Source organism: Prunus avium, chromosome 3 (assembly GCF_965620075.1).
Source record: "Prunus avium chromosome 3, drPruAviu1.hap1.1, whole genome shotgun sequence".
NCBI classification, from domain to species: domain Eukaryota; kingdom Viridiplantae; phylum Streptophyta; class Magnoliopsida; order Rosales; family Rosaceae; genus Prunus; species Prunus avium.
In genome coordinates, this window is record NC_142286.1 from 39679623 (window position 1) to 39707071 (window position 27449).

The window sequence follows — 27449 nt, forward strand, 5'->3', positions numbered from 1 at the left end:
AATTTTCTAATAAGAGAATATAAGCCTACGTTTATATTCAGATAAAAAGAAAATACTGAAGGTTTATTTCAGAAATAAAAGGGGGGACCCAAAAATCAGAAAGGGAGGTGCCCCATAAGCTATGATAAACAGTCTCATAGTAGTACCCACTCAAAAGTGATTTTTACAAAAACAAGAACAAGAAAAGCAGAGCAAGAAGAGAGAGCATTTCTTTATTTCTTTCTTATATATTTTTTTTAATCTTCTTTCTCATTAGAGAACAGAGAGAACCATCCAAAGACAAAGACGGCTTTTAATCTCTGCTTTGCTTGTGAAGTTGGCTTCGTTTTCTGTCTAATCCCGTCTCCCATCCATACCACGACGAAAAACCAACAGAGAAACTACAACTTTTTCCCTCCCCATATAAAAATCATAAATTTATTACTATTTTTCTTCGGGTCCTTGTTGTTTCAACCTCTTGCTTTCTTGTTTCGATCGGATCTGAAGCTCTTCAGTGAAACCCAAAAGATACAGAGCAGACCCTCAAAGTTATTTCACTTTCTCTGTGAGGTGTTTGGGTCTCTCTCTGTCATTGTACCCACCAGCCATGCAAGATTGCTTGCTCTCCTCTGCTTTCTCTCCCCTCTGATCAGGTATTCTTAAGCTTTCTTTGCTTCTTTGGTGCTTTACTTTGAGGTTCTTTTGAGTTGTCGTTCTGTCTGGGTGCGGAAAAACTGTAGGGAAAGAAAAAAGAAAAATAAAGTCAGGTTTGGTTTGGTTTGCAAAGAATCAAAATTAGAACTTGGGTTTGGTGTTCAGCTGTATTGGGCTCCAATCAGTGGAGAATTTGGCTTTCTTGGCTCCCAAATGAAGAGAAATTTGTGTTGAAGGTTTTGTCAAATAATCAGTTTTTTTTTCTTTATCGTCGAATATTTCTGTGCCACCAAAAAGGGCGTTTGGGTTATTGAGAAACTTGTTAAAGAAATGTAATTTTTTCCCTTTTCGTGGTGCCATTGATTATTCCATAAGTCGTTGGCTTCTGGCATTCATTAGATTGTGAATTAAGGCTCGCATCTTGAATTTCGGTTCAGCTGTAGATAATATCTTGTTTTCTCCTCATGGGATTTTCTTTAATTGTATATTGTCTGTGCAGATTTTGCGAATTATGTTTTGTTTGAATTTGCATTCTGTATTTCAAAATTTTCCTAAAACGCAGTTTCTTTCCCTACTCTTTTGTTACTTTATTTTGATTCTAGGAAGACATTTCAGTTGAAGATTCTGTAATTAATGCATTTAGTAGAGAGATTACATTGGAAATTGCATCTCTTATAATCTCTGTGCTCAGTTGGAATTTGCAGTGGCAGTGTGAAAGCTATGGAGTCACTGGCTGATGGGGTTGATTCTTTATCAAAGACTTGTCATTCTGCACCAGATGTAGGCAACAACCCTCCTTCCACAACTGGTACTCCTCGTTCTTCGCAGCCTCCATCTCCAAAACAATCTAGAAGTGAAGGGGTTTTGTCCCCATCCTGTGTGACTGCTCATACTTATGGCTTGAAGACAGTTGGCTATCCAAATGGTTCTGTAATTAATCAAAAGAATCCCAACAAGACAGCTAATACCATGCAGCAGGAAGAGTTTCTCAATATGGGAAAGCATTACAACAGTTCAAACGGAGGAAAACTTGAACATGGAGGCCCAAATGATGTTCTTCACAAACCACCCGAAACTTCTTATTTGAACAAGGTTTCTGTACTAGAAGCAAAATCAAGCATGAAGAATCCTGTTGACAGTAGTGATTCAAGTAGATTTCTGGAATCTAGAAATCATGTTTTAGGTCCATGTAAAGGAGTTTCTGGGCAGAAAAATAGCAACTTAATTTCTCACCCAGCAGCAACCTTTTGTGCAAGCCCTCAGAACAGTTTGTATTCTGCCTCTCTATATTGTGAAGCCAAACAGAGTTTCACCAACACAGAAGTCAGCGAATGTACAAGCAGCATTGAGAAGTCTGGTGAAAGTGGTGAAGTTACTAATTCCTGTGAGCTTATTGAGAGCAGCAAGAACAGCATCTATAGAGGCAGTACTGGCAGTGATGTTAGTGACGAGAGCAGCTCCAGTAGTTTGAGTAATTCCATGTACAAGCCCCACAAGGCAAATGATACAAGATGGGAAGCAATGCAAGCTGTCCGATCTCATGATGGGATGCTGGGTATTAATCATTTCAAGTTGTTGAGAAGACTGGGATGTGGAGATATAGGTAGTGTTTATTTATCTGAACTGGCCGGCACTAAAACTTATTTTGCCATGAAGGTTATGGATAAAGCAGCACTGGCAAGTAGGAAAAAGCTTCTTAGGGCTCAGACAGAAAGAGAGATACTGCAATCTCTGGATCATCCTTTTCTGCCCACATTGTATACACACTTTGAGACAGATAAGTTCTCTTGCTTGGTGATGGAGTTTTGCCCTGGGGGTGATCTGCATGCACTCAGGCAAAAACAACCTGGGAAGCATTTTCCAGAGCATGCTGCCAGGTTAGATATTGCTTTCGACTTCTACTTTCAGTTTACTCTTTGGTCTAATGACTACATATAGTGAACCACCTAATTACCTTATTTCGTCTATGAGTAAGAAAGAAAATTAAGGAGCAAACAGATATTATTGATTAAACAGTCGGCCATAGCCAAGGAAAACATTTGGTGGTAAAAACTAGGTAAACTTGAACCCATGCTTACAATATTCTGCAAACTATCAACTATTGTATGCTTCCCCATTTCGAAACATACTTTTATGTGGCTCCCAGCTGTAACTTGTGAGACATTTCTTTCGGTGTCGTTTAGGTTATTAATGGAATTTTGCGGTTTCAGTAATGGTTAGGGTTGTCTTTGTAAGACTTATGGTCTGTATGTCTGGATGTAGAACTCTCCCTCCCTCCTCCCTCCCTCACTGAGTCACGTTCAATTTACGCCACACACATACACAGTTCAGTTTAGGTTACAAGAGGAATCATATTTCAATAATAGCCTTTAGAGAAAAGAGAGAAGCAGAACTAGAAACCCTTTAAAGAAAGAGAGGAGCAAAACTATAAAAAGAAGAACATCGAGTTTACACATGTTTATTTGCCAAATTGCCAGAGATGAGAACATGCTATTAAGAATAATTATAGCTCCTTAGTCACCCATTTGTTTTTCCAGGTTTTATGTGGCTGAAGTTCTCCTTGCTTTGGAGTATTTGCATATGCTCGGGATCATTTACAGAGACCTCAAACCAGAGAATGTTTTGGTGAGGGAAGATGGACATATAATGCTTTCAGATTTTGACCTTTCTTTAAGATGTGCTGTTTCGCCCACCCTTGTGAGATTTTCAAACTCAACCTTGGAGACAAAGAAATCTGCATACTGCGTTCAGCCTGCATGCATTGAACCAACTTGTGTAATGCAACCAGATTGCATTACACCGACATGTTTTGCTCCTCGCTTTTTATCAGGCAAGCCCAAGAAAGATAAAAAGAGCAAAGTGAAGAATGATATACACAATCAAGTGAGCCCTCTCCCTGAGCTAATTGCAGAACCCACGAGTGCTAGATCAATGTCCTTTGTGGGAACACACGAGTACTTGGCGCCTGAAATTATTAAAGGTGAAGGCCATGGCAGTGCTGTGGATTGGTGGACATTCGGGATCTTTCTCTATGAACTTTTGTTTGGAAAAACTCCATTCAAGGGGGCAGGGAACCGGGCTACTTTGTTTAATGTGGTTGGGCAGCCTTTAAGATTTCCAGAGTCACCTTCTGTCAGCTTTGCAGCAAGGGATCTGATCAGAGGTTTACTTGTGAAAGAGCCACAGCATCGTCTTGCGTATAGGCGAGGGGCTACAGAAGTCAAACAGCATCCATTTTTTCAAAGTGTTAATTGGGCACTAATTCGCTGTACAACTCCACCCCAGGTGCCAAAGCACTACATATTGGAAAGTCCTGATGCGCCAAAGCCACCAATAAACGGGAAGGTGCCGGGTGTTGACTTGAAGCCTTCTGGTAATTATTTAGAGATTGATTTCTTTTGATTCTTAGCCTTGTTTTACTTGGATGAACAAGTCTCCAACTGATTCATCCACATGAATACAATTTGGGAGTTCCTTTGATAGGAACATGTAACTGCACCATTATGATAACAGCATTGAGAAAATGCAAATGTTTTGAAAATGAGGAATGAAATTGCTGATCTTTCTTTTTCTGCAAGCGTACTTTGATGTTTATGAATGCTTACTTCTTTTTTTTCATTCTTTTAAAAAAGAAACATTTATATAGGACCGTCTGACTTTCGGCCTATATACTGATCGGATCGGGTTGGCCTAGCCCGACCCGAAGATATGTTTTTCCATTAGGTTTGAAGACCAACAGAAACACCATGAAGATGTAATAATGTATGTATAAATTTCCATATATTTTTAAAGTCACCCTTCCTTACACTTCATATTTAAACATTAGGATACATAACACCCAATCAATTGTGTGATGTGACAAATTAAACCAGTATTAGAAGTTTGTCCAAGTTGGGCTTTGAGGCATGATTGACTTTAATCCCTCATTAATATATAGCAGTAATGAAATGACCGTCTGTTTCATGGCAGAATGTGAAGGCCCAATTGCAGGTGGCCACTTCACCAATTTAATCAAAAGATTTCTCGAATTTTACAGTTTTGACCTCAGTCCCTATCTAAGGAATGAATCTGCAGGCTGCAGGGGAATCCTAAATCAAATGTGTATGGTGCAACATCCGGTGATTTAGTTTAGATGAGCGCGCTTGTACCCCAGATTCCAGGTACAGAAAGTGAACTGAGAGTGAGTGGTCCTCTTCTTTAGGTAGGGACCCTCCATCTTTGCGTGCAAGAAATATATTTTTGCTCCCTCCCTCCAATATATTATATATGATCGGAGAGTTGAAATAAAAAGTTAAAATCAAAATCACTTGCTACTAGAAAAACACATTACTTCATTTTCTTTTGTCGAAATTATTATTTATTCAAATGGGATTATGATAATCTAATCCCAAGTTTTTATTCCATTACCAAATTTTAGGCTAAAATCACTTTTAATCGTAAGCACACGAACCTTCGACCTCCATTGCCTACTAATTAGTAATTAGTAATTAAATTGTGATATATTTATTTACCATGAATGGAGGACATTATGAAAATAGAAACTTAAATTAGAGAATCAAAAAACTTAAATCGGTTTATTTATATATTTAATTACAGATTTTAACGTGTAATAAACACACAAAAAAGCAGGAATTGAATTATAATAAGTAATCAGGCTGTTAACAGTTGAGAGTTGTTTAGTAGAGAATTCTCAGCTGACATTTTCTATGGTAATTTAGTGGTAATTGCAATTGCCGCGCGTTTCTACCACGCTTACTCTGCGCTGTTATACTGTACCCACGCTTTCTTGCCCAACAATACCACGCCCTATCCCCCGTCTACCCATCCATCCATCTCCCTTTCCGATCTTCAAAACCCATCGTATGCCGTATGCGCATTGCGCACCCATACCCATACCGACACCACCGTCCCCTAAGCAGCCTCATCATATTAATAGTGACCCAACGCAACTTCTCTCTCATTTCCCTCTCAACTTCAACTTCAACTTCAACTTCTTCAACCTTCACCAGACGACCCCTTCTACTGCTCCCTCCTCCTCGCTCTCAGCGAACCCTAACAATGGCCTCTGAGGACCTCTCCACCTTGCCCGCCGAAGATGAGAAGTACGGCTTCCAGAGATCCGAGATGTACGAGACCAAGCTCGCCGGTACCGTTGACGCCTACGACCGCCACGTCTTCCTCTGCTACAAGACCCCTGAGGCCTGGCCCTCTCGCGTCGAGGGCTCCGAGTCCGATCCCCTACCTAAGTTCTTCGCCTCTGCTCTCAAAGCTCGCAAGAACGACATCGCTGTTAAGGTCCGCGTTAAGCTCGAATGCTACTTCTGTGTTTCTAATTACGTTTTCATGCTTTTTTTTTTTTTTTATGTCTTGGAGCTAATGAGTTGACTTGGTTACTTTGTTCCTTCTTTCTGATAGACGAAGCTGACAGTATGTGAAGGACGCGAAGGAACTGAGTTTTCCGATGGCGATGTGTTGATTTTCCCACAAATGATCAAATACAGGTAAATTCACCTTATTTAGTTGGGCTTATGGCGTTAATTTGATCGGAATTTACTCGACTTAAATTATTAGCCAGGAGTGGTGTTTAGATTCTCAAAATTTGCTTAGCTTGACTTCAAGATTGTGCTGAGTTCTAGCTAGGGATAGGTCTTATGATTTTGAGATTCCACTTTATGAAGTCTCAAGTTTTTTTTTTTTTTTTTTGTGGGGTAAAATTATGAAGTCTCAAGTTGAGCTAGTCTAGTGTGTTTTGGACCTTCAAATTCTCCTTGTTCACTCTGAGATTATGCTGATTTTCTTGGCAATTGATTGGATGCGAGGTATGGCCATATGTAGTGTTTTAGTTCTGTTTTGACTTCCCTTGTTGACTTAAGAGATTCTGATAAATTCAATGAATTATTTAGATATGTGCAAACTTCTGAATTTTGTTCTACAAATTGCATTTATGTGGTTCAGTCAATGACTGTGTCCTTTTATAGAATTAAAGAGTGTTAGGTTATTATTCCCTGTAAATTTCTCATGTGACTCTGAGGTTGTTTTTGTTTCTTGATCAAAGGGGATTGAAAGAGTCAGATGTGGATAGCTTCGTTGATGATGTCCTTGTGAATAATAAACCATGGGCATCTGGAGTGCATGAGGCGTTGACCGGCTCCCATGTATTTGTATGTGCACATGGTAGTCGAGATCGAAGATGTGGTGTTTGTGGACCTGTTCTCATTGATAAGTTCAGAGAGGAGGCTGAATTGCGAGGACTTACAAATCAAGTGTTCGTTAGTCCATGCTCTCACATTGGAGGCCACAAGTATGCTGGGAACTTGATTATCTACAGCCCAGGTTCGGATGGAATCCTAACAGGCCACTGGTAATATCCCGATCATAGCAATTTAAACTTGACAATAATGGATTGTGTTTTGAATATGTGGTATTATTAATTGCAGGTATGGCTACGTCACACCTGATGATGTGCCAGAATTGCTTGATCAGCATATTGGAAAGGGAGAGATCATAGAACGACTTTGGAGGTTTGTGTTTTTTTGGTTTTGCCTTGGTCTTCCGATCCTACCTGTAGTTCATGTCCACCACGAGCCTCTCAACTATTGATGCGTCCCTTCTTGCTTGCTAGCTACTGATGAGACTTTGAATTTAATATTTTAAAAGCTGAACATGAAATTCAATTTCATTCCTAACAGGGGCCAAATGGGAGTATCTTCTGAAGAAGGTGAAAAAGTTAATGACCAGAAGCTCCCAAATGGAGAAGATAATAAGAAAAGCGAGGAGAAGCCCCAAGAAAATGGCAATCAGATTCAGAATAATGAGAACTTCTCAGGCTGTTGCCAGGGTGCTAATGGATTTACATGCTGCAAAGATGCAAGTTTGGAGCAGAACAGTGGAAGCGAGGAAAAGAAACTGAAAGAAACCACAGAAGCATGTGGCAAGAAGGATGCCTTGGGCAGGCTGTCAAGCTTGATCGGAAAATGGGAGCAAAGTGATGTTCTTGCAGCTGCAGCCGTGGTTGGAGCAGTGGCAACAGTGGCTGTGGCCTACAGCTTTTATAGAAGGTCAGGCTGAAACATATTCTAATCCATGCTGGTTTTTCCATGGATGTAGAGATGCTGTTTTCTTTTTTTTCTTTATAGAAAGATGTTATAACATCAAAATAATAATCCTCCAAACCATACGCTTATATGAAAGGAGAATGGTAGCTATATGTTCATTTTAGGAGGGTGGGATGAATTCCCGAAGCTAAAGCCATGGTTAAAAATATTGTCACACAACTGAAATTTGTTGTTTTGTTGAATGGTTTTATCTTGATAGTGGGATTTGCTATGAGGCTGCTTGCTTAATGTTGATGTGGTGTTTTTCTATGTTTCCTCCTTCACATTCCATATTTTCTTTTTTCTTTATTTTGGGTAAATATTTATGTGACTCATTTTCAATTGGGAAGAATGAGATACTTTGCAGTTTGCAGCAGTTCTGACCTTCCTCCCGAATCTTTTTTTATTTAATGCTAAAATTAATATTAAATCTCCACTGGAAAGAAATCTAAACCTTGACGTTTATGAAGTTTGAGAGAAACAGAGAACGACATTGTTGTCCTTGTCGTTTATTCAATAAACGAGATGAACCACTATGTTCTTAACATCTTAATCTGTAGAAAATGCCAGAGTTTAAGATCCAATCACCTATTAAATTGTCATAAGAGGTTCCGAAGCCAATTCTATTTACGAAGAGAGGGCACCATTTTCACAATGATGCAATGACTAAGTCTGCCTACAGCCTATAGGACCAAAACTCGCATAATTTGATAATCATAAATAGTTGGTCGAGATCATGGTATACCACTGAGCTTTGCAAGCATCTCCTCCACCAGCCTCAACGCTGTTGTACTTGTCCCCACAACTTTCTCTTCATCTGCATCAATTTCTTGCATAATCTGTTCTATGACCCTATTCCTCGACTGCTGGTTGCTCGAACCATAACCTGAGCCTGACCATTCTCTCAATAGAAACAGCAACTCCCGTGCCATGGTTTTAGCCCCCCATGTTCCATCCACGCTCAGCTGAAGCAGTCCGGGCATTGCTCCTTCCTTGAGTATCAATCCTCTGTATATTTCTCTGCAGCTCTGGCATATAAGTAGGAGTATTCTCACTGCATGCTCCTTGCGTTCCATTGATCCCTCTTCAATTATCTCAACCAGTGCCCTAATCGCTCCATGCGTAGCAGCAGCTTCCTTGAGTGCGTTCTTCGATGAAAAAATGATGTCGTCAAGCAGTGCAATTGCCTTGTCAACCAGCTCGCCTGGTTTTTCCAAGCTGTACTGGATTATTTGCAGCAAGGAAAATATTACGCCACAAGAGACCAAAGAAGGTACAATCTGATGGCAGGTTGAGAGGTTGTGGAGTGTGGCTATGGCATCAAGTCTGGCTTGCTTACTAATAATCACGTTGTTCATGTTGAGAATTTCAACCATGAGTTGGATGGCTCCAGATGAGGCAATTGCTAACTTGTTAGTCTTGCAAGATGAGAGAATCAACAAAGCTGCTATTGTGAGCTCAATCAGTGCCTCGCTTTCGCATCGAAGGAGGTTCAGCAACACCGGTAAAGCCCCGGATTTCACAATCATGCTCTTGTTCCTGTAAAATTAGAAAGAAAGTTAATCGTTCAGAACAGAAGAAGCAAGAGTTAGAGAGAGTCCTATGCTATAAGTTTATGGTAATTTGAATAGCCCCAGTAATGGGTGAAAGAGGAGGCTAACCTTTCACTGCCAAAGGCAAGACTAAGCAGAGAAAACAGAGCAGCTTTAATGGCTTCAACATCTGGCGAATGAAGCATTGAAATTAATGGAACCATAACACCTCTCTCAGCCAACTTGTGCTTTTGCTTGCTATTCAATTTACCGAGTTCAGTGGCAGCCTCAATCTGTGCTTCTCGATCGCCATAGAATAGGTTTTGCAGCACCAGTTCCTCCATGATTTCTTAGTTTCTGTGTCTCAAACTCTCTCTTTCCAGTCTGCAAGAGTTTTCCTTTTGTTAGGTGAGGCTCTTAGCCTTTTAGCTAGCCTCTCCCTCTACAATAGTGATAATAATGATAATGGCAATATAGGGATTGGTTGCTTGAAGACGTGATATTATCAATTGGCTTTTGTGGGTATCCGAATCCATTGTTTCAGTTAGAAGCAACTTACTATTCTTTTTGGTCAGCCTTCCCTTCTTTCTTAGTGTTTCTGATTTGGAAATACAATAACGATTCCTGAGAATGAATCTTTAACTTCCTTTTATGTAAGGCAAACGCCGTCAGCTTTTTTGATTTTCGTTAGGCTAGGCTAGCTTCCTCATGTTTTATTGCACATTGTGCTCTCTAGCCCAATACGAATTTTTGACCAAACCAAATCTACATATTTCCACTTTTACTTTAACCCAATCTTAAAACAAGTTTCCCATAACAACTCTCTCTCACGTGACAATGCCCAACAAGTTTCTCTATTACCCAAATTTAAGTTTAAGATCCTATTTATCAAAAAAGTTAAGATCCCATGTATCAAATCAAAACAAAACCTCTAAGTATCAAATTGAAGCCTCTGTGCACTAAGATCCACATTAATGTGTCAAATCGAAACCTCCATGTATCAAATCAAAACCGAAACTATTCGCGTTATAAGTAAGTTTTTCTACTTCATGAGGGAAATCGAAGATTTTATGCACTAATTAGAACAAGTCACAATAGAACATGTGTTGAAACCTTTATTTTTTCTCGTGATTAATATCCGATAAACTATGAATTCTCCATACCCCTGAAAAAGTTACAAATAAGTAAAAAAAAACTCTTCAAATTGAAAAAAATAAAATAAAATTACACAACCACCACCTTACACTCAAGTTAAATTAGAGTAGTTTAGAAGAGAAGAAAATACAACAGCCCGACCGGGATGTTTCTAGTAGCGGGAACTCCATCTCCCGCCTCCTCAGAGTACCAATTAAATTATTTAAATGTAGAACCAGCATGCCGGTAGCTGAAGCGTTTCTTTTTTCTCCATTTCTGGGGTGTGGTCGTCTAGACTTCTAGTTCAGTTCGCGCGGGCCTTTTAACACTTGTAGCAAGCAGGAGGCAGAGAGTCTCGGATAATTCTTCCCCATAAATAAATAAATAATTAATTAAATCTCATCCAAATTTAAACACATGGCTAAACTCACCCTCCTCCTTGTCTCATCCAAATTTAATCAACAAAATTATGGTTATCAATGTCATCAAATCATCCGATTATCACCCAAAATCTTCTTCCTCCCACAAAAACCAATCAACACCATCGCCGCCGCAAAAGGAAAAATAACCACTCTAATCCCGATGCCGATCCCAACCCGCATTCCGAACCCCCACCCCCACCACCCGTACCCGAACCCGAACCGGAATTCCAATCCCCACCATCGTCGTCATCACCATTGCCCATCGACGACCCTCATGTTCGCATCGCGATGTACGTGGCCATGGCTCACGCAGGCCTCGCCTTCTCTCTGGCCCTCCTCTACGGCGTCACCAAGCTTCTCCAAGGCTACTGGCGCCCGATCCACTGGGCCATCCTCTGCTCCATGCCTCTTCGCGAGCTCCACACCGCCCTCGTCTCCTTCTGGTCCCACTCCCTCAATCTCGGCCTCTTCGAAACCTTAATTGCCCTCCCAATCGCTGCTCTTCGCGCCACCACCGCCTCCCTCTTCGATTCTCATACCGCCATCCAGTGCTGCCTCCTCCGCCGCCCCAAAAAGCCTCGCCGCAGAAAACGACAAATCAGGTTCTCTAAGCTCATCCAATGGCTCATCTCTTTTGCCCTCTTCGTCGTCGTCTACGAGAGCATCGGCCTCGTCTCTGTCCCGGCTTTTGCACTTGCCTGCTTCGTCGCCTATGCCCTTGGTTATAGAAGCATATTAATCGATCCTGGCGTTGCAAACACACTCTCGGCAATCTCGTCCGTACGTAGATTAAAATCCAAGAACAACAATGATAAGAGTAACAATAGCTCTGGCTCTGCTAATTTGGGCGGCAAATTTAGCCGGTACATTACTTGTTTGATGCTCAACAGGTTGAAGACGACAGTTGCGATTGGCTTGATCATGGTTATGATTGTTGGGTCTGTGTTTGGATTCGTTTTCTTTTCGTATAAGATCGCAATGGAAGGGAAGGGCGCTGTGATTTCACTCAAAGCTCATTTGGAAGAGATGAACTATAATTATGCAGAGAGGGTTGGATTTAAGAGATGGATGAATGAGAACCAAATCCCAGAATTGATTGATAATTATGCCACCAATTTTTACGAGACCATCTCACAGAACATCGATTCTTTGGCGGCGCATTACAATGTGACGGAGGTTGTGGACAGCGTGAGGCATTATTTGAGCACTAATCACGACCATAATCCCATGTCGCAGAGTAATAAATCGGAGGCCGTCGATGTTTCGAGTATTAGCAGGAATGGTGATTATCTTAATCATCAGCATGAACAAATGATTAGCAACAATAATGTTCATGTTCAGCCTAATTTGTCGGACAAGTTGCATAGCATCCAATCGAGGGTGAAGAACAGAGAATGGGGAGTGATTTATAAGGATATTGACGGCGTGTTTAGAGAATTCAGGGCTTTGATTGCCAGGGAAGATTTAGCTGAGAAAACCAAAGCATTTTTATTACAGGGTCTGGACGTCTCAAGAAGGGTACTTGCTAGTGGTACCATGGTTTTGGCGGGAGGTGCAAATTTGTTGTTCTTCATGGCAGTCTCTCTGGTTTCAGGAGCCGCTGGATTGTTCAATTTCTTCTTCGAATTGACGGTGTTCTTCTGGCTCTTGTACTACCTGATCACCACTGATTCCGGCGGCGTTATGGATCATGTCCTGGGGATGCTGCCGCTTTCAAAATCCACGAGGGTTCGATGCGCCCAAGTGCTTGATCATGCTGTGAGCAGTGTGCTGTTGGCTGCTGCTAAGGTCACATTCTTTCAAGGGTGTCTCACATATCTCTTGTTCAGATTCTACCGCATCCATTTCCTCTACATGTCTACCTCCCTTGCCCTAATGAGTGCCGTTTTGCAAATAACGCCGGCTTGGCTTCTGTCGATCCCCGCGGCGCTGCAACTTGCCATGGAAGCAAGATATATAGATGCCATTTTGTTGACGGCAATTCATCAGATACTGTTGGAGTATGGGACAACTGCCATCCAAGATGAGATCCCGGGACAGAATGCCTACCTCACTGGCCTTAGCATACTTGGTGGCATTGCTCTTTTCCCATCCATGTTGGAAGTAAACTTTCCTCTTTCCAGACCTTTAATTATTAATTATGATATTGCAATTTGCATGCACATTATTCTCAGTTAAAGTTAAATTAATGGAGTTTGAATTGCCTTATTGTTTTTGTAATTACAGGGAGCGATTATGGGTCCTTTGCTGATGACAGTGATGATTGCCTTCAAAAATCTATATGTAGAATTCGTCCTTGCTTCTGGAACTAGAGAGGAAACCAGTGCCCATTCATACAACTAAGTTTTCTTTTTTCTTCTTAAAAAATTGTTACAAGGAGAATAATATACATAACCTACCTAGAGACTAGAGTCATACAATTGTCCTCCTTGTTAGAAGGAGAAATATATAGCCAAAGTTTTGAACACACAAAAAATATACATGCCCCTGCTACGGATAGATTACTCTGGTCATGTGTGTTCGTACTCTCCTCTCCGAAAAGCTAGATGCACCGAAACTTGTTCGCTGTGCAACGCCCCAACTCACTGAAATCTCAATCTCAAACGTACATGTCATGTCACCACCACATTGCACCCACCATACCCAAGTAATTTTAATTTTGTCAATTTTATCTCTGATTAATTAGGGCTTGTTGGTCTGATTCTCATGGGCACCATCATTGGGCTTATTGTAAGTTGTAACCACCCCTCTCTTTATCATCTACAGCCCTGTTTCGGAATGCCCTATAATGTAATGAATATGCTTAATCCACAAGAAAAATGGATAAGACCCGACCCGAATAAAGCATTAAAGACTAGATCGTTTTGAGAGAGAGAGAGAGAGAGAGAGAGAAGAACGTTAGAAAACTAAGAATCACAGGCTCATCCATTACGTAGCTTCGCGCAAAGATCTTCAGGTTAATTTCTGAACTTTTGGCTCTTTGTATCGATTGGCCTTCTCGTCCCTCGTTCTTTGAGTTTCTAGCTATGGCTTACAGTTTTTTCTTTTTCTTCAGGATAATTATAACGCTAAAGGGTTTTGGCGAACAAGACAATTGGTAAGGTGCAGTGCATATTATATTTGTTACCATTTCTTGAATTTTCTCGTTTGTCTAAAATTTTCGGCCAATTTTTGTTATGCGGTAGGTCATAATTTGCATGGTCCATCGCTCTTGGTTTATGAGAAATTGCATATTTGATTTGATGTATTGTCATAGATTACTCCAGTCATGTTTGTCTGTACTCTCCTCTTCGAAAAGCTAGACGCACCGAAACTTGTTTGCCATGCAACGCCCCAACTCACCGAAATCTCAAATGTACATGTCATGTCATCTCCACATTGCTGAGTTCTTGGCTTATTTCCAAAGTATTGGGCTAACTTTTGGGCCGATTTCTGGGCCCTTTTTAGATTATTGGGCCAACTTATGGGCCTTTTTTGCATTATTGGGCCAACATCTGGACCTATTTCCAAATCAATAGGCCTACTACTTTGGGCTAATTTTTTTCGTTATAAGCAAACTTATGGTCCCCTTTAATATTTTTGGGCCAAATTTGGGCATGTTTTCTCGTTATTGGGTCGACTGTTGGTCCTGTTTCAATTTTTGGGCCAACTTATGGGCCCATTTAACGTAATTAGGTGGGAGCTTCTATAATGAGGGTTTATAGTGAGGAGGCTATTTGAGGAGGCCCATCTCACCATCAAAAGGGGTGTGGACCCCCCAATGTACTTTGTTTTTAATTGTTGATGGTGAGATTTCACCTCCTCAAATAACCTCCTCACTCAACCTCCTCATTCTAGCCTCTCCATAATTAGGTTGAGTTCTGGGCCTGTTTCCAAATTACTGGGCCGACTTTTAGGCCTGTTTTCACGTTGTTGGGCCAATTCCTGGGCCTCTTTTAGATTATTGGCCAACTTCTGAGCCCTTTTTGCATTATTGGGCTGACATATGGGTTTGTTTCCAAATCAACGGGCCGACTTTTGAGCCTGTTTTCACGTTACTGGGCCATTTTTTGGGCCTCTTTCAGTTTATTGGGCCAACTTTTGGTTTGTTTTTTTTCATTGGTTTCCTATATAAATTATCTCAAAACTACATCCAAAGTGATGCATTGATGGTCATAGAATAGTTGATTTTTTTCAGTAGGGCCTTCTCTTTGCTATTGGGCCATAATTGGAAAGTTTTGATAGTCACCCTCATTACTATTTATGGGTCCGAAACATCCGGCACAATCCATTCAATTTTTGTACCAATTAATTGCATCAGATCAAAACCTATGATATTCTCCATAAATTTCCTCTCAGACTAATAATCCAAAAATATGATTTCGGGTCCATTGTAAATATTTGGGCCCACTAATCCATCATTCCTGACAGCCCAATAATTTATTATTGGGCCGACGTTTCTTGGTCGTTTTCACATGTTGGGCTGACTTTGCGCCTGTTTTCTCATTATGAGGTCGACTTGTGGGCTTATTTCAAATTATTGGGTCAACCTCTGGGCCATTTGGCTCGAGTTCTGGGCCTATTTCCAGAGTATTTGGTCGACTTTTGGGCCCTTTTTGCCTTATTGGGCCGACATTTGGGGCTGTTTCCAAATTACAGGGCCGAGTTTGGGCCTGTCTCGTTATAAGGCTGACGTATGGGCCCTTTTAACAATTTTGGGCCTGTTTTCTCGTTATTTGGCCAACTTCTGGTCCTGTTTCAATTTATTGGGCCAACTTATGGGCCCCTTTTAACATTATTGGGTCGAGTTCTAGGCCTGTTTCCAATTTACTACGCCAACTTTTAAGCCCGTTTTCACATTATTGGGCCAATTCCTTGGCCTCTATTAGATTATTGGCCAACTTCTGGGCCCTTTTTACGTTATTGGGCCTACATCTGTGCCTGTTTCCAAATCAATGGGCCGACTTTTGAGCCTGTTTTCACATTACTAGGCCATTTTCTAGACCTTTTTCAGTTTATTGGGCCAACTTTTGGGCCTGTTTCCAAAATAATGGGCTGATTTTGTGCATTTTTCCAAATTACCAGGCCTATTTGGGGCATTCTTTCACATTATTGGGTGAACTTCAGGGCCACTAAATTAAGAAAGCATGCCAAAAAAATTCGGGCTCCCCATGATTCGGTTCAATAATTTAATTTCTGGGTTTTTTGGTTGAATACCTACGTTTTTCAAGCACACATCGTTTCTAGCCCAATAATGATATTTTGATTTCAGCAATTTGGAGCCCAAGCACAATTGTATCAGTTTCGAATTGTAGCCATTTTGTGCTACCAGATGTTTTTGTTAGGCCTTACGTTTCCTTTATGCATGTCTTAGTCTTTCCCTATTGTTCATGTTTATCCAATAGGGAAAACATTTTTCAGGCCCTATTCAGCATTTATACTATAATTTACGCCCACTTTTTTGTGCCAGCTACAGTGAATCAGAGATTAAAAAGTATTAATAAAAAATAAAAAATAAAAAACAGAGTCCGATGGATATCCGTTCGGTCGAGATTTCTCAACTGCCCCATCAGCGAGGTTATCCAACCAGACATCTAAATCCAATCTGAATTGCAATTGATAGCATCAGAAGCTGAACCAAAAAATTGAATCAACCAGGTCAAGAAAATATTACATACCAGATCAACAAATATTGTAGCCGTCACTAGCTCCAGCTATTGTGATGGTCAAAGAATAGTCGTTCAAGGGCAGGGTATTCAATATGAAATATGAATGGTTGGGACTCCCGTATTGTGCATCTAAGCAACCATTCAAATTCAAGTTGAATTGACTTCCCTGGAACAACTAAAAACTTGGACACGATAATTATGGAGCTAATGACGAAATGATATTTATTGACCTGATTGATGAGACTACAAATATATATTAGAAGAACCATGATGGCAAAAGTTCCAGAATATAAACGGTTACAATGAATGAAGGATTATCTCAAACAGCTGACATGACCTGGATTGAAAATGTAAAGACGTGGGTCATGATACTGGAAGGCCAAGGTAAATAGAGTATTCACAGAAAGAGGGAGGGAGGGAGAAGGCAGAGAGAGAGAGCACAAAAGCAAAGATTGACAGATATCAAGAAAGGTAATTACAAGAGAACAGAGAAGAAAAACAGGAAGTCCAGCATATGGATAATTGTTATGAAAGATGATGTAGAACTAGTCACACAAAATTAGATACATGAAATTCACCACAAGAGCAAAAGGCATCCACTAAGGCAAGAAATGCCAAGGTAAACAATAGGATAAGGAAAAGAACAGACATCAGAACTCAAGAAACAATATAACCACCCACCCTCAATACTGACAGTTCAACTTTCTAAAGGAAATTACTGTAATGCATTGTTTACCAATAATTCTTCACTAATACATTGCAGACAGGGTTCACAGCTGCACACTCATCGAAATTGAATAAGAATGATAAACAGACAACTGGAAACTGGAGTATGCCCAGAAAAACAAAGATGCTTTGAAAATAATTCTAACGTGAGTACCTGTAAAGTAACAGGGATCAGTGCCACCAATCAATGCAATTGCAGAAGGAACCTTGCCCCAGCTGAAAAGTAATCATCATCATTTTAAGTTTTTGCATAAAAATGCAAAATTTTCACCCAATAATAATATTTATCAATAAAAAGAACTTTACAGAAACTAGATGACAACACAATTCAGTCCTCACATTACATGTGTGTGTACATACTAAAATACGATGGAAGTTATCACAATAATTGGATCCCAGGGGAGAAACATGGATGACGACTACTATAAGCATACATCAATGTGACTAATAAACTTCGTAAACTAGTAATTAGGGGATCTTTTGGAATTGATATCTACCAACTCTGATACAGAAGAGAAACTTCCATATCCCTTGTCGTATAACTCTCTCTATCTCTATCATCACATGATTAGTCATATGATGAGAGAGAGGGGTATACAATCATGGATAGTTAAGCTATTGCCCTAATACAGGATTCAAAATATATAAGTAGCTAATATTAAATTTTGAATAACTTTAGGATCTATAACATCTTATTTACTCTGTGCCACCTACATATAGAAGAAAGACCTAGAGACAAAAATAGCATTAGACTGCAAACAAAGGCTTGGAGTAATCCTAGGAACAGCAGAGGGTTTTGAGTACCTCCAAGAAGACTGTCATGTGAGGATCAGTCCTTTCTACTAATGAGTAAGTTCAACATTTTATTGCAGTTTCTCCACCATCAGGCAAGGCTCCCTGCTCAGAAGCATACATTATAGGATATCAAACGTACAATAGATATTACAAAATAAAATCTAGAAAATGAAAGTACTCCAGTACTGCCAGCTGCAGGGCGTATGTACCTTACATAACTCACTGTATCCTCCTCAACCAAGCTTCTTAGCTTTCATTGAAGCACCCAATCGCTTTCAAAAGTGTTGAGTACTTCAACTGCAAGAATTGCGAGCATCGATATCCTTCAGTAAACATACAAAACTGATATTTATAAGTATTAATTCACTGTAAATTCAACAATACTTAACACTGGAAGGAAACCCTAAAAGTACCTCGTCTTTAATGTTAAACCACACATCCAACAGTAAATTTGAAGTAAAACATTTGTCTAATTTGATATCATGTTTTAAATTAGTCAAAATATTATAATAGAAAAAACCATTAACAATCACAATATGCCTATAATTTGATTGGGGCTTTAGCCTCTTCCTTTTCTTCAAACAGACATGAACAAATATGTTGCTACTAGCTAAACAGAGAGGCTTTCTTGCTACCCCTAAGAGCACATAATATTATGAAAATAAAATTAAAAAAATTCGAGTTCTCAATATTAATGTAGAAGTATAGTAAGGGTTTCTGAACTGAAAAAAAAGTGTTTCTTCTTTAAGGCAATGCTCTAGGGTTTGGTAAACCATTGTGTTGTCCACCGTCAACCTCGCACTCACTTTAGGGTTTGAGGTCAGCAATTTTCGAGTCAGAAAGCAACTTGAGGATCATAAAGCAACCACATATCTAAACAAGCAGAAAGAAATACATTAAAGCAAGCAAGAGGGGAGCCAAAAATTGAATAGACTAAATCAGAGGGTCAGGTGTCTATACCTGACTTCAAATGGGTTCAGGTGCATTTCACATAGAGGCTTAACATTCAATTGGTTTATTAAACCACCTAAGCTTAGGCCTTTATGCACTTCAAATCTGTGAAACATCCTCCATGCATATCATGTTGCTGGAAATCAACATCAGGAACATAACTTTCCTCTCTCATTTTCACCTCTAATGTTCCTAGCAATCCAAAGATCTGATCAGAATCTTGGTGACGTCTATCTCCAGCTACAAAACTATGGATGTCACCCCTGGCCTCAACGACACTCTGCCCGGACATCTTATTTAACCCCTTCTCCCTTATCAAAGTTCTAAGATCCGCCACATGTTCCCATTTATTGTCCATGGCATATATATTTGAGAGCAGTATGTAATATCCTGCATGATTAGGATCTAACAGAAAAAGACTCTTTGCTGCAGCCTCTCCAAGCTTGGTATCGTTATGAATCCGGCACGCACCAAGCAAGGCTCCCCAAACATGGGGCGCAGATGCGTTTGGCATACACTCAACAATTTCCATGGCCTTGTCCAGCTCTCCTGTGCGGCCAAGAAGATCAACTATTATTCCGTAGTGCTCAGGTCCAGGCTTCAGTTGGTATTCACGCACCATCATATTGAATATCTCGATTCCTTCTTCAACCAAACCTGAATGACTACAAGCAGATAAAACAGAGAGAAATGTTACATCATTGGGCTTAACAGCTGAGTGCTTAACCATCTTATCAAAAACTTTTAAAGCTTCTGCTCCTTGTCCATGAACTCCATAACCTGCAATCATTGCGCTCCAAATAACAACATCCTTGTCCTTTATCCCTTCAAATAATCGGTTAGCAATGTCTATGCTACCACATTTTGAGTATAACTCTATGAGTGAAGCTCCAACAAAGATGTTATTCTTGAAGGCCCGTTTAATCACATAAGCATGGAGGCAAAGAGCTTGTTGAAGAATCCCTAATTCTGAACAAGCTGTAAGAAGCTTAACCATAGCAACAGCATCAGGTTGAGTTTCATCTGACAACATGTTGCGAAAAACCCCCATTGACTTGTATGCCATTCCGTTTTGAGCATACCCGCTTAACAATGCAGCCCAAGAAACCACATCTTTCTTGGGCATTCTTTTGAAAAGGTCGAAAGCTTCTTGAGGTGCTAAGCACTTCATGTACATATCAATCAGAGCTGTAGCTACTGTGATATCTAACTCGAAACATTTCCTAGTAGCAAGTTCATGGATCTTCTTACCCTCTTCTAAATTACCTGCCACTGCACATGCTTGTAATGCATTAACCACAGTTACTGAATTAGGTTCAATTCCCCTATCGATCATTTCATTGAAAAGATTTAATGCTTCTAGTATAGCCCCATTGTGAGTGTAACAGGCAATCATGGAGCTCCAAGAAATAACATCTTTCTCTGGCATTTTCCCGAACAAGCTAGCTGCAGTCTTGACAGAACCTGTCTTTGCGTAGAGATTCAACAATGAATTAACTAAAGATAAATCAGAGTTGAATCCGTTCCTAATAGCAACACCATGTACACAACTTCCAAGTCTAAAATTTGATAACTGAGCACAAGCAGAAACAGCACTAACAAGCGTCACCCGATCAGGATCAACGCGCCCCACCATCACCATTCGGAAAAAAAATTCCAATGCTTCTTCAGGATTGCCATTCTGCTCATATCCAGTAACCATAGAAGTCCACAAAAACACATCCGGTTGAGAAAATTCGTTGAACACTTTTAAAGCGTCACCCATTTGTCCACATTTAGAATACAACTCAATCAATGCAGAACCCACAAACATGTCCAATGCAACTTTCTCATGTTTCTTTACAAACCCGTGTACTATTTTGCCATATGCAAGTGCCCTTAACCCAGTACAGGCCTTCAGAGCAATGGGTATTGTGAAATTATCAGGCTTTTCATCGTTGCCTCTTGAATCAGAGATCATATTATGGAAGAGATATAATGTCTCTTCCCATTGATTCTCTCTGCAATAGCTCCTGAGTGTGGCGTTCCATAGATAGACGGTTCTGTTTGGTGTTTCGTCGAACACCTTGCGGGCATGACCAAGTGACTCGTATTTAGCATACAAAGCGTTGAGTTTTGTGGCAAAGAAGCTGTCATGGGCGAGGCCATCTTTAAGGGTCAGAGAGTGCAATTGTGCCACTGATTTCCCGCTGTTACATGCTTCAAACAGATTAACAAGTACTTCCCTCCCTTTCATACAGAAAAGAAAATATACTTGCAGACCCACAAAAACTCACAATCTGAAACGTACTTGCAGTTGACGTCTGGGCTCTGCCTAAGCAATTTGCAGGCGTTGGCTTATGATGGGTCTTAAGACCCAGATCGATTTTCGTTGGTAGTCCAAGTTGTTCAGCCCATAAGTCTCAGTGGGTCTAAGTCGAACCCAATGAAAGTCTTTTCTTAATCTTTTATAAAGGATTGCCGGCTATGCACGCGAGAGATGATTCTAATTATTGATGCATATATGGTTTATCAGCATGACATATGCAATTGACCGCCGCACTATGCAACAATCTTTGAGACCATAAAAACACAGACGTCTCAATTTTGTTCAGTCTCAAGTGGCACCTTCAACTTCAATAATTGAAGTATAATTGATGTTGGGAAATATATTCATTTTAGATAAATACATAAAATAACATAAAATTGAGATATTTAGTTATATACTTATTCTTAGCATTACAATTATAAACAAATTCAAAAAATAATAGCTGATCCTATTGAATATAATTTTAATTATTAAATTACTTTGATGTCCTATTGAGTGTTTTGGGCTTTTTTTATGAGATTTTGGGGTTGAGTTTGTTTTAAGAAAGCAATGGCAATTTTGTAATTTAAAAGAAATTAAAAGTCTTTCTGTTATATTATAAATGGGCTTTGGGTGTGTTTCTAACGTCCATTTTATATATAGTTTTTTTATAATTTGGATTTCTATATTTGGTATAATAGTGAATCTCTCGAATAAATTATGATTGATTTGATCCATTAGTGACGACACACCTAAGAAGTCTTTGATTGTTTTAGTACAAGTGATTACAGGAGCTAAAAAGCTCAATCAACTGAGATATACCTCAATGGCGAATCCTTTGAATTTTCTAATTGAAAAAGATGGATCCAACTTTCTTCTAGGGGGCTTCTCCAATGCGAACTCTAAGACACAAATAAGATCTCAATTCTTAGCCATCAATCATTCTGTGGTCAGGCTCATTGGACTTGGGCTCTCATTCTCTAGCCACCGCCCATTTTCTTATCAACAAATCAACAAATCAACAAATAGCTAGCTAGTAAAAAGTAGTATTAGGCTAGAGTCTATTTAGCCTATACCTGTCTATTTGGTCCCAGCAATCGTATCCAACATTGGTTGGTCATTTTCAATTCCATGCAAAGGTTGCATAACCCAAAGTTTAAAAGGTAGGCCAAAACCTCACGTTATTTATTTTCTTTCCTTTTTTCGTCCTTGCCCACTCAAACATGAGTCAACCCAAACCGACCTATGAAATATCCTAATACATCACACCTATACATATTTGTTTTGTCACAACTTAATAATATAATGCTCCACCTGGCAGTGCCACGCTTTAAAATAATACACAAAACAAACAAGATAATATCAGAACCCCAAAAGTGATTTCCCTTTTCCTAATAGGTGGTTTACTCCTAATAATGCTCCTCGTCCTAACTTTGGCAACCAAAAAAACTAATGCATATAGTTTTTCAACAAAAACAAAAGCTTTACGGTACGTGGCAGAAAAGAGATTGAAGGTGCACGCGGAGAATCTGTAGTGCGAAACACACGAGTGCTGCGAAAAAACTGAAAGAGATGGAAGGAAGGACCAGACACCAGAGCATCCGATGATAAAAGGCGAAGCACACTTGGTTTTCTTTGTTTGGATATCCTTCTCTTCACTGTCTCTCTTTCTCTTTCTCTTCCCCTCAGATATAAAATAATTCATTTTCATTCATTTTATTATATCGTATCTATGGCCATGTGACATTGCAGCAAAGATTTTCTACGAACCCAACACACAGTTGGGCTTACTTCCTCTTCTGCTTCAAACTCAGAAGCCGATAACATTCCATATAAAATAGCAATCAACGTAAGCTAACCCATATCTTGTTACGCTTGTTCATTCGGGTTCTTCATTGTTTTTCTTGGAAAGATTTTGTCTTTCTTACATTGTTCTCTGTACTGGTTGTCAAAGACTAATCTTGATGTATCCTTTTATTTTGGGTTTCTGTAAGAGAGAGGTTTAGGCTCAGAACGATGCCGTTGAATATAGTACATGATGGTAATGGATTGCCCCGAATCATACTCACGGAGCCAACGGGGTCTTCAGCAGAGGTTGGTTGGTTTCAATCAATTATTATGTTCTCTCTGTTTTGCTGCCACTGCACTCGTAATTTTCCTCGTTCATTTTGGCAGCTTATAGATATGATGGCCTAAAGTTGAAATTTTTATCATTGGTCCATGATATAGATGTAAAAGGGGTGTCAAATTAATGAACAAGAGTATTTTAATTGGGGTGTTTATCAGATATTCTCAGTTTTCTTCTCTGCAAAGTGTGGTGACCAACTGTTTGATATCAAATGTTTTGCAGGTGCTCCTGTATGGTGGGCAGGTTGTTTCGTGGAAGAACGAAAGACGAGAAGAACTGCTCTTTATGAGTAGCAAGGTATACAAACAACTCAAAATTTCTTCATAAATATGTTTGATTGAGACTGTTTCAATTTAAGGACTAAAGTAGGCCGTGTAAAAGTTAATTTCATAGCCAAAGCAACAACTCTAACCATTCCTTTTGTTCCTGTGCAGGCTATTTGGAAACCACCTAAAGCCATCAGGGGAGGCATACCTGTCTGCTTTCCACAGGTTGGACAGTGAGAAACTACTACAAGCATGTTAAGATTCTGTTCTTGTTCTGATTGAGCATTCTGTATACTGCTTCTTGCAGTTTGGAAATCTTGGTTCACTGGAGCAGCACGGATTCGCAAGGAACAGATTGTGGTCGCTAGATAATGACCCCTCACCTTTGCCTCCAACTAACAATCAGTCATCAGTGGATTTGATCTTGAAGTCTGCTGAAGAGGATCTGAAGACCTGGCCACGTAGGTATGCTCTCAGAACCTGATCATTTAATTAGATATGATTTACGCAGAAGTGCATCATCACTTGTCTAATCCTGTGAATCCTTTTTCTGGTGGATTGTTTAAGCTTTGAGTTGCGGCTTCGTATTTCTCTCAGTGCTGGCAAGCTCACTTTGATTCCCCGCATTAGAAATACAGATAGCAAGGCGTTCTCCTTTACCTTTGCTCTGAGCAACTACTTGTCTGTATCAGATATCAGGTGAGCCTTGTAAAAATAGAAGTTATTGCTTAACTACCTCTGTAGGTCTATGATTGAATTTTGCAAGGTTCCTCAAATGTACTGTTCATGTTATAAAAAAAACGTACTTGTATGTTGAGTCTGTATTTTATTAGTAGCTGAGCTTGGAAGAAATTGCATGTTATGCTTTTCAGAGAGGTTGCATGATGCTGTTTAATTTGCAGTGAAGTGCGTGTTGAGGGCTTGGAGACACTTGATTATTTCGACAATCTGGCGCGTAGAGAAAGATTCACGGAGCAGGCAGATGCTATTACCTTTGATGGCGAGGTACCACTTTTTTCTTTTGTTCTAATTCTAAAAGCAGCATATTTATGAATTGGTGGCAACTCATTAAGTTATGTGCTTCTGTTTTCTCAATTTTTTGTTCCTCTTCAGGTCAACAGAGTGTATTTGGACACCCCAACTAAGATAGCGATGATAGACCATGAGAAGAAGAGAACGTTTGTTCTGCGGAAGGATGGCATGCCAGATGCAGGTTCTTATGATCTTTGATTATTGTTATAAATTATTACTTTTCCGTTCTGTTGAAATGATAGTTTTGTCACTTGTATGATGGAAAATCGTGTGATTTGCAGTTGTCTGGAACCCTTGGGACAAAAAGACCAAGACTGTCCCTGATTTGGGGGTTGAGGACTACAAAACCATGTTATGTGTAGATTCTGCAGCCATCGAAACCCCAATTGTGTTGAAGCCTTTCGAAGAGTGGAAAGGCCGTCAAGAACTCTCTACTGTTTCATCAAGCTATTGCAGTGGGCAGTTGGATCCTCGCAAGGTGCTTCATGGCTTTCACTGACCAATTATGTGGAGTAAATGGAGGTCTTATTGTAATTTATGTAAGTTGCCTTATTTCATGGACCAGAAACATCCTCTTGGTTTGTTCATGTATTATCCTGGTTGAGGTACTTTAGGTTTTCTTGGAGCAAGACAGAACTAGCTGCATGTAAAATGTGAGAATATCATTGCAGGGTCTCATTGTCACAAATTGGCAACAGGAATTTTTTCCTTTATGTTGCCGCTGATGGTAAAGAATATGTGATTTGTATTAAAATGTTGCCAAGTGAATGAGATTCATGGTGCCGTAGTTTCTTTTTATTTCATTTATCTTTATTTTCCTCGCCAGGAACCATAAACAAAAACAAGAGGAATATGAACTCAAAAAACTTTAGTTCTATGAAAGAAACAAGAACACATTCTCTTTGCTTCCCTTATTGAGTAATTTCTCAGTCACTAGGTGGTAGACTTTTATATGTTTTTTGTGCTTAGAAGAGTGAAAGCAGGGACATTCCAAACTTCTCCTTGGCATCCTTGTCAAAGGGATCGTCTCCCAGATGCATATTCACATAGGCCCTGCACAAGAGTTCACTCTCAACGTTGCTGACCAACTCACCAATCACTGCACCCAAAAGCACTCAGCTTTTTGTTAATGTTGTGTGTCATCTCAAGTGTGTAGATATCAATTTTAATACATATAACAGTGTATTTGAATTATCACCTTTGGTTTGGAGAATGTTTCCCGGAAGCCGAGAAATCTCAATCACAGAACCAGAGGTTAGCTTAATGTCATCTGGTGCTTGTCCCATTACCCTATGAGCAACGGATTAAAACAGAGTTTGTGATAGCATTTACTGGTACCTGAGTAGTGGAAATGTAACTGTAGTGATAAGTAAGGGTTAGTACTCTACTTATTTGCGAGTGCCTCGTTCTTCTTGCCACCAGTAAGTTTCTTGATTGATGCTCCAAGACCTTCATCAAAATTCTTTCTTACCATGTTCATGGTGAGGCTGGAAAATACGATCACTAACCTGACCATCATCTCGACATCACTGTCAATCACCAACTGATACATTTCCTTTGTGGGTTTTGCTGGGGCCTTCCCAATTTTCAACTTTAGAAGTTCTCTCAGCTTCTCATTGTCTGCATAAATCCCTGCAAATTGGAGAATGGAAATGGAGAGTACATTTTGAATTGGAGCTATGTAAGTCTTTGAATTAAGAAATCATACCGAATCCATAAATCCTGATGCCCATGCCGAGCATGGATTTCTTCCTCAGACCAACACAACCCAACTGTTTCCCATCATCCAGTTTAAATGGGAAGGAGACCCCAGTCTTGGGCAAGTGCCACCTCCTCCTCCTGTCCGGTTGCTACCTTGCTCACACTGTTGGGCTCTTCAACAGCCTTCCCGCCATTCTCACACTTGCTGTTATCCTTCACGATGGACTCACCATTGGAGGACGTGGATTCAATGCCATTTACCTTGTCTATTTTAGGTTCAGTCTCAACCATCTCAGCCTTGGCAGTGACATCCCCAAGACCAACAATAGCTGCCATTCTTCAACTGAAAGAGTTGTACCTTGCACAAGAAGAAACTAAGAAGAGAGGGAGTTTCTTGGTTTGCAAATTTGTAGTGAATGTAGCCAGTACTCAGTAGGGCTGGCTTTATATAGCAAGTAACTGATAGTGTTGGGAAATCCCTCCTTAATGGAGGAAGGCTCATTGTTGGTAGTTGGTTAATTGGAGAATTAAAGGGTTTCATTTAATTCTTAAATCGTCATGGGAAAAATTTATTGCAGGTTGTTTGCTGGGAAGTGTATTTTAGTTCTTCTAGGCGTGTTTTTCATTTCAGTCCGCTCAAATGACTAAGGGTCATGCATATAAAGAGCTGTTTTGGCTTATTTTGAGGTAATGAAGAATTGTTCCTCCATCAGATTGAGCTTTGCAGCTGCTGTTCTGGCATAGCAGAACTACGTTAAATTTGTCTGTCTTTCATGATCTGCTTGTTTACTTATTGCTAATTGCTTGATCTTTTATTTTCTGCGCTTCCATTCCCATGTCCCAACAATTTTTTTCTCATTTTGAAAGGCATTGAATTTTGGTTCTATATCTCATTGTCTTGCGCTGGTTTTAACAACAGATAAATTGGACCAATCAGTCAACGTTTAACCAGAGGCTGGAACTTCCATTTTGAATTGTCTCCTTTTTGGTAATTCAACGTTTGCATTCCAAGAATTTGCACTCCAATCAGTCAACGTTTGCACTCCAAGAATTTGCAATGATCCAATTATCGATACTTATTTTGACATGTGGGCGCCTTA

At 39.9% G+C, this 27449-nt stretch overlaps 7 protein-coding genes across 13 annotated transcripts; 4 read left to right on the forward strand and 3 right to left on the reverse strand.

The window, feature by feature from the left end:
* Nucleotides 1–121: 121 nt before the first annotated feature.
* Nucleotides 122–4210, forward strand: LOC110756348 (protein kinase PVPK-1). Of its 2 annotated transcripts, none has more exons than XM_021957773.2 (3): nt 122–632; nt 1338–2510; nt 3171–4210. In XM_021957773.2, the coding sequence occupies exons 2-3, from the start codon at nt 1354–1356 to the stop codon at nt 4033–4035; spliced, it is 2022 nt and encodes a 673-aa protein (XP_021813465.2). In that variant the 5' UTR covers nt 122–632; nt 1338–1353; the 3' UTR covers nt 4036–4210. The 2 variants fall into 2 exon arrangements, with proteins under 2 accessions (XP_021813465.2, XP_021813459.2); XM_021957767.2 differs by having other exon boundaries at nt 124–632; nt 1325–2510.
* Nucleotides 4211–5425: 1215 nt separating this feature from the next.
* On the forward strand, nt 5426–7997 carry LOC110756075 (uncharacterized). Its single transcript, XM_021957462.2, has 5 exons — nt 5426–5928; nt 6049–6134; nt 6689–6994; nt 7071–7154; nt 7323–7997. The coding sequence occupies exons 1-5, from the start codon at nt 5503–5505 to the stop codon at nt 7699–7701; spliced, it is 1281 nt and encodes a 426-aa protein (XP_021813154.1). The 5' UTR covers nt 5426–5502; the 3' UTR covers nt 7702–7997.
* Nucleotides 7998–8011: 14 nt separating this feature from the next.
* LOC110756676 (ARM repeat superfamily protein) lies at nt 8012–10265 on the reverse strand. The gene is made up of 2 exons (XM_021958132.2): nt 9389–10265; nt 8012–9266 (listed from the first exon to the last, which is right to left on the reverse strand). Exons 1-2 carry the CDS (start codon nt 9601–9603, stop codon nt 8462–8464), a joined length of 1020 nt encoding a protein of 339 aa, XP_021813824.1. The 5' UTR covers nt 9604–10265; the 3' UTR covers nt 8012–8461.
* A 233-nt stretch (nt 10266–10498) lies between these two features.
* LOC110755974 (uncharacterized) lies at nt 10499–14430 on the forward strand. Of its 2 annotated transcripts, XR_015834481.1 has the most exons (3): nt 10499–12918; nt 13042–13771; nt 13871–14428. XR_015834481.1 is itself a non-coding variant. In XM_021957321.2 (2 exons), the coding sequence occupies exons 1-2, from the start codon at nt 10873–10875 to the stop codon at nt 13156–13158; spliced, it is 2163 nt and encodes a 720-aa protein (XP_021813013.2). In that variant the 5' UTR covers nt 10499–10872; the 3' UTR covers nt 13159–14430. The 2 variants fall into 2 exon arrangements, 1 of the variants encoding a protein (XP_021813013.2); XM_021957321.2 differs by having other exon boundaries at nt 13042–14430.
* A 1804-nt stretch (nt 14431–16234) lies between these two features.
* LOC110755857 (Tetratricopeptide repeat (TPR)-like superfamily protein) lies at nt 16235–21385 on the reverse strand. Of its 5 annotated transcripts, none has more exons than XM_088249849.1 (5): nt 18945–21384; nt 18194–18307; nt 17994–18086; nt 17344–17405; nt 16235–16426 (listed from the first exon to the last, which is right to left on the reverse strand). In XM_088249849.1, the coding sequence occupies exon 1, from the start codon at nt 21169–21171 to the stop codon at nt 19018–19020; it is 2154 nt and encodes a 717-aa protein (XP_088105975.1). In that variant the 5' UTR covers nt 21172–21384; the 3' UTR covers nt 16235–16426; nt 17344–17405; nt 17994–18086; nt 18194–18307; nt 18945–19017. The 5 variants fall into 5 exon arrangements, with proteins under 5 accessions (XP_088105975.1, XP_088105974.1, XP_021812857.1 ...); XM_088249848.1 differs by lacking the exon at nt 16235–16426 and adding an exon at nt 16439–16800; XM_021957165.2 differs by lacking the exon at nt 16235–16426 and adding an exon at nt 18791–18857 and having other exon boundaries at nt 16807–17405; nt 18945–21385.
* A 1437-nt stretch (nt 21386–22822) lies between these two features.
* LOC110756747 (aldose 1-epimerase family protein) lies at nt 22823–25446 on the forward strand. Its single transcript, XM_088250925.1, has 9 exons — nt 22823–23071; nt 23217–23316; nt 23573–23647; nt 23785–23841; nt 23924–24081; nt 24184–24315; nt 24519–24621; nt 24730–24829; nt 24930–25446. Exons 2-9 carry the CDS (start codon nt 23239–23241, stop codon nt 25145–25147), a joined length of 921 nt encoding a protein of 306 aa, XP_088107051.1. The 5' UTR covers nt 22823–23071; nt 23217–23238; the 3' UTR covers nt 25148–25446.
* A 128-nt stretch (nt 25447–25574) lies between these two features.
* Nucleotides 25575–26685, reverse strand: LOC110756755 (chalcone isomerase-like protein 1). The gene is made up of 5 exons (XM_088250721.1): nt 26611–26685; nt 26357–26498; nt 26037–26280; nt 25847–25938; nt 25575–25747 (listed from the first exon to the last, which is right to left on the reverse strand). The coding sequence occupies exons 1-5, from the start codon at nt 26683–26685 to the stop codon at nt 25614–25616; spliced, it is 687 nt and encodes a 228-aa protein (XP_088106847.1). The 3' UTR covers nt 25575–25613.
* Nucleotides 26686–27449: the final 764 nt, after the last annotated feature.

Bases quoted from the DNA above. Each gene is read 5' to 3' on its own strand.
- LOC110756348 (XM_021957773.2), top strand. From the start codon at position 1,354: ATGGAGTCACTGGCTGATGGGGTTGATTCTTTATCAAAGACTTGTCAT. The intron at 2,511-3,170 runs GTTAGATATTGC...TTGTTTTTCCAG, and splicing joins TTTCCAGAGCATGCTGCCAG to GTTTTATGTGGCTGAAGTTC.
- LOC110756075 (XM_021957462.2), top strand. From the start codon at position 5,503: ATGCGCATTGCGCACCCATACCCATACCGACACCACCGTCCCCTAAGC. The intron at 6,995-7,070 runs GTAATATCCCGA...TATTAATTGCAG, and splicing joins GGAATCCTAACAGGCCACTG to GTATGGCTACGTCACACCTG. The intron at 7,155-7,322 runs GTTTGTGTTTTT...CATTCCTAACAG, and splicing joins ATCATAGAACGACTTTGGAG to GGGCCAAATGGGAGTATCTT.
- LOC110756676 (XM_021958132.2), bottom strand. From the start codon at position 9,603: ATGGAGGAACTGGTGCTGCAAAACCTATTCTATGGCGATCGAGAAGCA. The intron at 9,267-9,388 runs GTTAGCCTCCTC...CTAATTTTACAG, and splicing joins CTTGCCTTTGGCAGTGAAAG to GAACAAGAGCATGATTGTGA.
- LOC110755974 (XM_021957321.2), top strand. From the start codon at position 10,873: ATGTCATCAAATCATCCGATTATCACCCAAAATCTTCTTCCTCCCACA. The intron at 12,919-13,041 runs GTAAACTTTCCT...TTGTAATTACAG, and splicing joins TTTTCCCATCCATGTTGGAA to GGAGCGATTATGGGTCCTTT.
- LOC110755857 (XM_088249849.1), bottom strand. From the start codon at position 21,171: ATGAAAGGGAGGGAAGTACTTGTTAATCTGTTTGAAGCATGTAACAGC.
- LOC110756747 (XM_088250925.1), top strand. From the start codon at position 23,239: ATGCCGTTGAATATAGTACATGATGGTAATGGATTGCCCCGAATCATA. The intron at 23,317-23,572 runs GTTGGTTGGTTT...AATGTTTTGCAG, and splicing joins CAACGGGGTCTTCAGCAGAG to GTGCTCCTGTATGGTGGGCA. The intron at 23,842-23,923 runs GTTGGACAGTGA...TGCTTCTTGCAG, and splicing joins TACCTGTCTGCTTTCCACAG to TTTGGAAATCTTGGTTCACT.
- LOC110756755 (XM_088250721.1), bottom strand. From the start codon at position 26,685: ATGGCAGCTATTGTTGGTCTTGGGGATGTCACTGCCAAGGCTGAGATG. The intron at 26,499-26,610 runs GTAAATGGCATT...TGAGCAAGGTAG, and splicing joins CTGAACCTAAAATAGACAAG to CAACCGGACAGGAGGAGGAG. The intron at 25,748-25,846 runs GTGATAATTCAA...TTTTGGGTGCAG, and splicing joins AAACATTCTCCAAACCAAAG to TGATTGGTGAGTTGGTCAGC.